Here is a 9,031-nt window from a genome sequence, read left to right on the forward strand (position 1 = left end):
TGAGCGACCGCAGTACATCTCGCTACGGTCGTCGTCGCCCCATTCTTGAAGTTATGGGCATTCCTAGCGTAATTTGCTGGATAGCCATGGGCTACACTAGCGAGATCGGCGAAGCTCTGGGCGACGTCGGCAGTGGCGTCGCAGGCCAAGAGACGGACCGCACGTGGACGGCTGTCTTCACGGTCGTCTTCTACCTGTGAATGGACATTACAGTGACCTGTAGTCAGACCCCGACGATGCTTATGGTTGCAGACTTTGCAGGCGATCGGCAGACGCTGGGCGCAGCTCTTGGACTCGGGTGGGCCACTATGGGCGCTATCATCCCCGCCGTCTACATTCAGATCTGGGGGGCAGCCTACCTGACGTTGCACTACTTCATGGGCATGTTGTGTGTCGTCATGGTCATCTGTGTGGCCGTGGCTGTGATCTTCGGTAAGGAAACGCCGCTGGTCGAGACGGACCGGGTGAGCGCCTGTCAGAGCATTCTAGACGCGTTTAGGACCATCTTCAAAGGCATCCAGACCATGCCGCCTATGCTCACAGTGTACGCAGCCATCATGTTCTTCGTCTTGTATGGCTACTCGGCGTACAACGGCAACAAAGGCCAGTTCTTTGGCCTCGAGGTGTACGGCGGTACTGCCACTCACGCGGACTCGTGCAACCCGTGCACCGCCGAGCAGGTCGCGTACAACAAAGGTGTGAGTAAGGCCAGTGGACTGGGCGATCTCCTCTTCAATATTGTGGGTTATATCTTCTCGTGGGCTCTTCCGTTCCTCGTACATCAACTCGGCGCTCGTTGGGTCTTGTCCTGCTCGATGCTGGCACAGGCACTGCTTATGGCCATGGCGTTCTGCTCCAGCTTGGAGTTTGACCTCTTTGTAGTGGCCATTCTGTCCGTAGCTCAAGGTGCCGCCTTCGCTCTTATGGTGCCTACGATTATCCACGTCTTCGGAGGTCGCAGCGACGTGGAGATCGGAATGTACGTCGGGGTCTTGAACTCCGCGAATTGCTTTGGCCAGCTACTTAACTACGCCATTGGCACGGCAGTCGTGCAGACGTCACTTGGATATAAACTACCCGTATTCTTGGGAGGAGCTATGAGCTTCTTGGGCTTCCTGGTGGCTGCATTGCTCTTCAAAGTCAAGATGCATTCCATATAAATTAGTCGGCTCTAGCGTTTATGTAATATCGACCGCTTGTTGTATGTCGAAATACCATGCAAAAGGATCACTGAGATTTATCCGATACCAGGATTTATGACCTTCATTACATGCTGCAGTTACCATTGGTACAATACCAGACGATTTTTTCTCTCAAATTGACGCAGCTTCCATGCATGTTTTTCACTGCATCGCGGGATGTTTAGTCACGATAAAGAAGTTGCGCTCCTAAGCTTTTGCATGTACAGACAGATCTGTCGATTGGGGTTTTTACACACTGTACGATGATCCTCCTCCATCTACCCTGAACGTTAGTTGGCCTCTTCACTATCTGGTATCTCGCTCTGATGTTCTTCACTCGTGACTCACGAGAATGAATCGCTCCGCATTGGGACAAGGGGCATTGGTAGCAGGGCCCAGCACCCGATTATTTATCGTAGATGGGAGGAAGTTGGTGCTTTGCGCAACGTGTGGTGACTAATCGTGTAAGTAGCGTGACGCATTTGTTTTTTCTCACGTGACGAATCATTGAGAAAGTACCCACTACAGTACAGTTGCCAGAGCACATGGCGCCTTTTCAAAAATATCATTTCTGTTAAAACCAAGCGCAACGTTTCCACAAAGTTTCAACCGTCAATTCAAAGTTTCAACAGAAATGATATTTTTGAAAAGGTGTCATGTGCCCACTGATAAAGTCCATTTCTGCCATCACTGCCCGGAGAGCTGAGTCAGTACCTCGTACTGTCTCTCAAAATGCGCACCTGTAAAACGCATGGAATCTGATTATTGATCAACTTGTACACAAGCCCTTTTGAGATATTAATTTGTCCTTCAATATTGAATACATGTAATCCTGTAGGGCACGTGTGAGAGGGGACTTTTGTATGCAGTAACTGATTCATTTCTCTAACAGCATACCTGTACTACTATCCATAACATGCTTAACTATTAGAACGTTTAATATGTACTAAGCGAAGGTATTATGCGTTTTAGATACGGTAACGAAAAGAGTCTGGTGAGCTGTGCTACCAAAATCAAAGCGATAACTTTGCGCTAAAACAGAAACGTGTTTGCATTATTTACAAACGACAGCTTTGCCGTTTGATCACCACTTGATAAATATGAGTTTATTTAAAATCTGGATAACTTGGATCACTTTTTGGTGTTCTTTAGTAGGGAGCTGAGACACTGAGAAAACTAGGATCAGATACCCCAGTTGCTTATCCTTTCACCTAATTAGACCAAAATTGGTGTGCAACCGTAAAATGGTTTGATTATGAAGTGCAAAATAAAACTCCAAAAAAGCGTCAAGTTTGGTCCAAGATTTGAATATTTTTGAAGAGAAAAATAATACTACAGATTAGACAATATGGCCCCCATCATAACTAAGTGCCTTTAAAGCTCAATGAGTGATTCATAGACTCAATGCTCAGCTCATTATTATTACTTAACTGTATAATGGCTCAGAAAGACAAACGTAAAGGAGAGCTGGAGATTCGGAGGACGTCACTACTACATCTTAGTGGTGTGTCTCCATCTGCTGGTTGAGCTCCTTTTCGGTTAGTTCTAAGTAACCTAAACGTTGAGCCTCCAACGGGTTTCTTACCGACAGGGTATGTATGCGGATAAATTGATCGAATGCTGCACTTGCCATTTCTAGCTCATTTTCAATTTTCCAGTCTTCCGGTTTGAGCGTCCAAGTGATCATGACCTCGACATTGTCCCTCTTCGCCGCCATTGTAGCGGCGGTCACGTGCTTCACTCAAGTCCAGGCCCATGGCTACATGCTCCTTCCGCTCACAGAGTTTAAGGGGACACCGACAGGAGCGTGGATCGTGCAGATCGCCCCACAATTCCAAGCCAACTGGGAGTCTGTTCGCAACGATGAAGAAGTCATCGCGCTCTACGTAGAAAAAGCCAAGGAGGCTGGTTATGCCAACAACATCCGAAAACTATTGGACAGTGACACCAATTTATATGGAGCTCACTGTGGCTTCTCCAATCCTGACGCTAAGCCGAAGGACCCACCGAAAGACGGCACGGCTACCTTTGTGCGCGGACTTGCCCACCACGTAAGAACCGGTAATTAGCGACTTGAGAGCGCTATAAATTCTAACATGTTCTCTCTTTTTTCACTCCTAACTTTTGCTGTTAATTAACAGAGGACTGCATTCCATTGACTGGACCAGCTGCAGGACAAACGAGTACCGCTGGTGCCACGACAACCCAGTCGGAGGACCCAAGCCAGACTACCTCGGTGGCTCAAACCTCCAATACGATTTCTTCTGTTCCAACAAAAGCCAACAATCTCCGAAATGAAGTTCCGAACGCAGGGACTACAGCTACTAACACTCGTCAGACGCCACCGAACGTGTGCGCTCGACTCCTCCACCCAAGACGTGGGGCGATACGACTTGGAATGCACCCCCCCCACTCAAGTTCCGTCGAACCAGCGACCCAATTTCCCAGGTTGGTCCAATGCCGAGCGTCCAGGAACTGTTGTCCCTTACGCGCAGATCCAAGTGAACGAGGCTCCAGCGTTGTACACCGACCCTCAAAAATCCAACAGCTACTCGTTCCACAACCCAAGGGCCAAACACAAGGGCCGCAAGCCCAAAGACCGCAGTGAGACGGTCGCAAGGCAGCTCCTGACTTGTTTGTGTATTTGTCCGTGAAAAAATGTTGCATTTCAATAAATTTTCTGAATGTGCTCAAGATTTCTTACGAGAAAAAATCATTTATCTCTTGGCCTTCGCTACAGCTGCAGTGACTGCAGCAGTGTGAGCCAGCAGAGCGGCCGTCGGGCCTGAGCTCTTCGTGTGCGACGACGCTGCTGTAGACCCCAGAGCCTTCTGCCAGATCCGTGCACGCACCACCTCTCGGTTGAATCGCTCCACGTCGTGTGCAGCCAGCAATTGGCACTGGTGTCGAGCGTCCACTGGCGCGGCCTCAAATCGCCGCTTCAGGTCTGCAGCGGACACTTCAAACTCCATGTCCGGTGTCTTCTTCGCGTGTTCTTCTCGAAGTCGCAGTTCAAAGAATTCCAGCTCTGTTCTCGCTCGTTGCGCGGCGGGAGGAGGCGTCGACGACGGCGTGAAGACGCGCGGGGGGGTCGACACTGGAGGCGTCAGCTTCGGCTTCTTAGCGGCTGTGCTAGCTATTGGAACTGCCTGCTTTCTCTTCAAATCTGCTAGTAACATTTGTCCGGTAGCTGTAGCTTTGCTAATGAGTGTTTGTAGCGGCGGCGTCGGCTTCCGTCGCAGGAATCGGGACGCGACGAACGTCAGCGGTAGCGCGTCTTTGGGTCCGAACGGACGATACCAAGCGTCTGGAGCCCCCGTTGGCAACGAGTACGTCGGGTATAACCGCAGGGATGACTCGCGTTGTTCCGGTTTACCAGCGTTCTCTTGTTCCCTGTTCTCGTCAAAAGTGACAGCCTGTTCATGTTTCACATCGGTCGTGTCCTTGTCCTGTGCTGCCTGTTCTCTGCTGGCTGTCACTCGGACCTTGATTTCTGCTGGCGTTTTGTGGAAATCCTCCTCGTCCGAATCAGGTAACAATTCGTCCGTGTCGACCACCGGAATGTTACCATAAGCTAGGAATTTCCACAGTGTTTGACACTCTCGAGGCGTCATTCGGAGCTTGTGTGTCGTCTCCATCTTCTTCGCAACGGGTTCCCACTTGATGAAGGCTGTAACAATATAAAACGTTTTAGTTTAGATTGTAGTTTACCGCAATGTTACACACCTACCTGGAGATTTGGCCTCGTCCAGCACCGTTGGCGCCAGCGTTTGCTTCTTCAATTGGCTCAGGATCACTTCGCATAGCAGTGCGCAGACGTGGCTCGAGTACCGGCCCAGTACTTTGCCGTCGTCGTGAACCCCATTGACGGTCGAGGAGAGTTGTCCCTGGGGGGTTCCGCTCGAGTTGGAGCCTGTGTGCGCGGCCGCTCGGACACGCCGTCGCTGACCATTCGGTCCTACCGCGTCCACGACGACAGAAGCAAGTTCGGATGATGCGGGTGACGCTACGGGCCCCCGCACAGGCGACGAGTTGCGAGTGGACGTGGGGGTGGACGCAGGGGACGCTGAAAGAGGTACACGGCGTCGTTGCGAGCGACGAGAGGCGCTGGAGGACGTCGGAGGGAGAGAAGCAGCCGCAGATGAGGCAGCAGCCTTGACGCTGGGTTGGTGCTCACGCTTGGAGCGGCGGAGCGCCGGCTCCGAGTCCATCGCGGCTACGTTTGTTCGAATACAGTACTAAAGGAATAATGTACCGGTATTTAATTTACGCTACCGGTAGGTTTAAAAAGTATTCCTACTTTTTTTTTTAGCTAAGTGCTAGCTCTTAATTTTCAAAGCATTTCAGTAGAGAACAATTGTTTTGTTTTAAAAAGCATAATAATTGCTAAATTTTATTTTAGAAAACGCTTTACTTACTTGAACGTAACGTTAGTAATCAAAACGTAAATATGTTCTTAGGGTGGTACATGCAAAAAGTTGATACACAGAGACTTTACTGTGTAAAAACGTAGAAGTGATATTTGCTTTGTTAGCTATTTTCCTGTAAATAGCTTCTGGCGTCCACCCGTGCCACTTTGCCTGTGTATCAGTATAGTCGGCGGCCGAACCGGTCCTTTCCACCATTGTATACCGCAACACGGTCCAAATCTAACACTCCTTCTCGGTCGTCGCACTCTCGGTAGCACTCGTCACTTCAGCCTGAAGTCTCCCGCAGTGCTGCAAACCTTTGGGGCAGCGCCTTCATGAGAAGATCTGCCACCATTGGCCAGCTCTACGTACTTAGGCTTCACTATCCCTTTCCTGGCGAAGTTGCAGATGAACTTCACGCGGATGTCCATGTGCTTCGCGCTCGCCATGCTCTCCTCGAATTCAAGCTGCTTAATCACCACCTGGTTGTTCATCTTCATGGACAGGAACCCCAGCTCATGCACTAGTTCCCGCAGTCCCAGCAGCTCACGCCCCATGTGCAACGTCGACGTGAGCTCGGACTCCATCGTGGAAAGCGCCACGCCGGTCTGCTTCTTGCAGATCCACTGCACCACAGCTTTGTCCATCGTCACGACTCCCCCATTGCGGACTTCATGTCGCTCTTGTCGGCGGCGAAGTCCGCTTCACTCCAGCTATCTATGGCCACCACGTCGTCCTTCCTCGTCGGCGCCTTCATGACGAGCTTAGAGCTCTTCGTGTCCTTCAAATACCTTGCGACTCTCTTCGCTTACTTCCAGTCGTTTGTGGTCGGATGATGCGTCCTTCTCGTGGCCTTGTGCACTGCGAAGCTAATGTCTGACCTCGTGCAGCGCGCAATCCAGAGCAAGCTTCCCACGAGCGACTGGAAGCTGCGGGTTGTCTGCTCACCCGACGCGCCCACCTTGGTCAGCAACTGCGGCTTGTCGAACTCCGCCTAGTTGCTCTCCTCGCCAACCGAAGCCCGCATACTGTTCGCGCTCGCAAGCCTATGCTCAGCAGCTCCTCAATCGTCGCCTGATGGACCCCTCGCTGGCGTCCAGCATCACGCGCATCCCCAAGAATTTCCTCACCTCACCCAAGGCCTTCACGGACAACCCACTCATGAAGCGGGAGAGGTCGTCCACCAGACTCTTCTTGGACGCGGTGACCAGGAGGTCATTCACGTACACACCCACCAGCGTCATCTCGCCGCCTTTTCGCTTGTAGTACAAGCACATGTCCGTCACTCATCGCGTGAACCCTGCCTCCTCTAGCTTAGAGTGCAGGAGCTGGCTCCACAGTCTGCTCGCTTGGCATAAGCCGTACAGCGACTTTCTCAGGCGCAGCGCTAGCTTGTCCTTGGCACTCACCCCGAGCCTGCGTATAACCTCTTCATCGATCACCATTCCCTGCAGGATCTCCAGATGGACCTCGACGTGCTGCTCCTTGTCGGCCTTGATGTACGCGGTTGAAGGTGCTCCGCCGGCACACCAAGATAACCTTCACCGTGCTCAACTCCATGACCGCCGCGAACGTGAGCCCGAAGTCCACGCCGAAGGTCTGCTCGTTCCCGCACGCGACGAGTCTGGTCTTGAACCTTTCGATGGCGCCGTCCGCATCGGCCTTGGTCTTGAACACCCACTTGGTGTGCAGTACGTGGCTGCCGATCGGCGGCACTCTTCTCTAGTGCTCTGAGCTCCTCCGCAATGGCTATCAGCCACTTCTCCCATAGTTTACTCCTCTTCGTTTGTCTATGACTCCTTGGGTCGGGAACCTGGACGCTGTTTATCATGTCCGCGATCTGTCCCTCGTGTTCCTCATCACCGTATCAGCAGTCTTCCGCGCAGCCGAGCGCGTCTGGTGCTTATCCCGCGACGTTTTGCCTTCTCCTTTGTCCTTCCCCCCAAGTGTCCTTCTCCGAAGCGCCCGTGTCTTCCTACTCCTCGGAGTTATCCAGGTGCACGCGCTTCAACTGCTCATTATGCACGTTCGACAGCGTCTCGACGTTGCTCACGTAATGCGTCACTACGACTACCCTATCTCTCGAGATATACAACCGGTGGCCTTTAATCTCGTCGCGTTTTTTTCTTTTTCCTACGATCATGCCCGGCTTGCCCCGCTCACCCAGGAGTTTATTCTTAGCGTCCAAATGCACCGTACAGGGCGACCCGAACACCACGAAGTCGCTCAAGTCCGGCGTGCTCTTCGTGAGCATCTGGTTCGCCTTCGTCGGGCTCCTGTTTAGGATGTAGGCTGCTTACTCCGCAGCATTCCCAAGGAGCTAAGAGGAAGGCCACAGGCGACAACTATGCTCCGCATCATGTTCTAAGCGGGTGAATGCATTCTTTCCGTCTTGCTGCTACTATCTTGGTTCCGCGGCTCGCTGATCTGCCGCCTGATTCCGGTCTCCTTGCAGAAGATATCCGGGGTCTGGTACGTGTTGGTAGTTGAAATGCCGCTCAAAGAACACCATGTGCTTGAACTTCCGCGCTAAGAAGATTCTGCAGTAGTTAGTTCGATGGTCAACAAAGTCGATTTTCACAGTCGGTCTCTCGTAGTCGTCGGCCCCTTCAGATCGGAGCAGATGACCCCCTTCCCCCCGATCACGCTAATCGGCGAGCTGGCCCCGGTGTCCCTGCGCAACTGCTTCTTCTTGGTCTGCTTGCCTTGGGCACACAGTAAGCAGTTTGCCCACACCTCATTCGTGAGCTCGATCCCGGACGCCGGGTCCTTGGCCATATTGACGATCGTGTCGTGGCTTAGATGCTCTAATCTACGGTGGAAGTGCATGAGCGGCCCGGTTTGCACGTCCTTCCCACCTCCGCCTAATTATCCGCCAACACGGCCATCAACACGTCGCCCGACCGTTTAATGCCACTGGACCTATTGCACGTCCGGTCAGAACGTTTTTCGTCTTCTCGACGTCAAACATCGCCAGCCCGGCGTTGATGGTGGCTACGACCAGGTGCTTCCTCCGGTACGTAAGCGCGTACCCATTAACTTCCAACAACCCGTATGATATAATGTAACGTTCCAGGTTTTACGCATTCTGAACGTTCAGCAGCCGCACCTTGGTCATCTCTCCCATCGCAGTGGTCACGAGGATCACCCTCCCATGCTTAGCTCTAAGCGCTCATTCGTCCGCTGCCATACATTGACTCTCGTAGTCATCCACGTCCTCCATCAGCTCCGGATCGCTCACAAGGTGATAGCTGAATTCACTGTCCAGGATCCAGTCGTCCGTCTCCGTGGTCGACTTCTCGACCGTGAGCACGAAGTTGGCGTCATCGACCCAGCTGCTTGCCTCGCAGCTCGATCTCCGTCGACTGAGCGAAGTCCGCCAGCTCTCGCTTGGCGCAGATAGTTTGTGCGTGACAAGCTCAGTATGGACAGCATCAACAC

General features: G+C 52.3%; 3 protein-coding genes across 3 annotated transcripts; 2 read left to right on the plus strand and 1 right to left on the minus strand.

The window, feature by feature from the left end:
- Window positions 1-200: 200 nt before the first annotated feature.
- Window positions 201-1,160, plus strand: PITG_04952 (uncharacterized protein; the record flags this gene model as incomplete). Its single annotated transcript, XM_002905600.1, has 1 exon — window positions 201-1,160. One exon carries the CDS (start codon window positions 201-203, stop codon window positions 1,158-1,160), a length of 960 nt encoding a protein of 319 aa, XP_002905646.1.
- A 440-nt stretch (window positions 1,161-1,600) lies between these two features.
- On the plus strand, window positions 1,601-3,340 carry PITG_04953 (uncharacterized protein; the record flags this gene model as incomplete). Its single annotated transcript, XM_002905601.1, has 5 exons — window positions 1,601-1,645; window positions 2,020-2,042; window positions 2,154-2,175; window positions 2,840-3,232; window positions 3,323-3,340. The coding sequence occupies 5 exons, from the start codon at window positions 1,601-1,603 to the stop codon at window positions 3,338-3,340; spliced, it is 501 nt and encodes a 166-aa protein (XP_002905647.1).
- A 558-nt stretch (window positions 3,341-3,898) lies between these two features.
- PITG_04954 (protein kinase) lies at window positions 3,899-5,392 on the minus strand (the record flags this gene model as incomplete). The annotated part of the gene is made up of 2 exons (XM_002905602.1): window positions 3,899-4,851; window positions 4,912-5,392. 2 exons carry the CDS (start codon window positions 5,390-5,392, stop codon window positions 3,899-3,901), a joined length of 1,434 nt encoding a protein of 477 aa, XP_002905648.1.
- Window positions 5,393-9,031: the final 3,639 nt, after the last annotated feature.

The sequence above is a fragment of the Phytophthora infestans genome, genomic scaffold, assembly GCF_000142945.1.
Source record: "Phytophthora infestans T30-4 supercont1.6 genomic scaffold, whole genome shotgun sequence".
NCBI classification, from domain to species: Eukaryota; Oomycota; class Peronosporomycetes; order Peronosporales; family Peronosporaceae; genus Phytophthora; species Phytophthora infestans.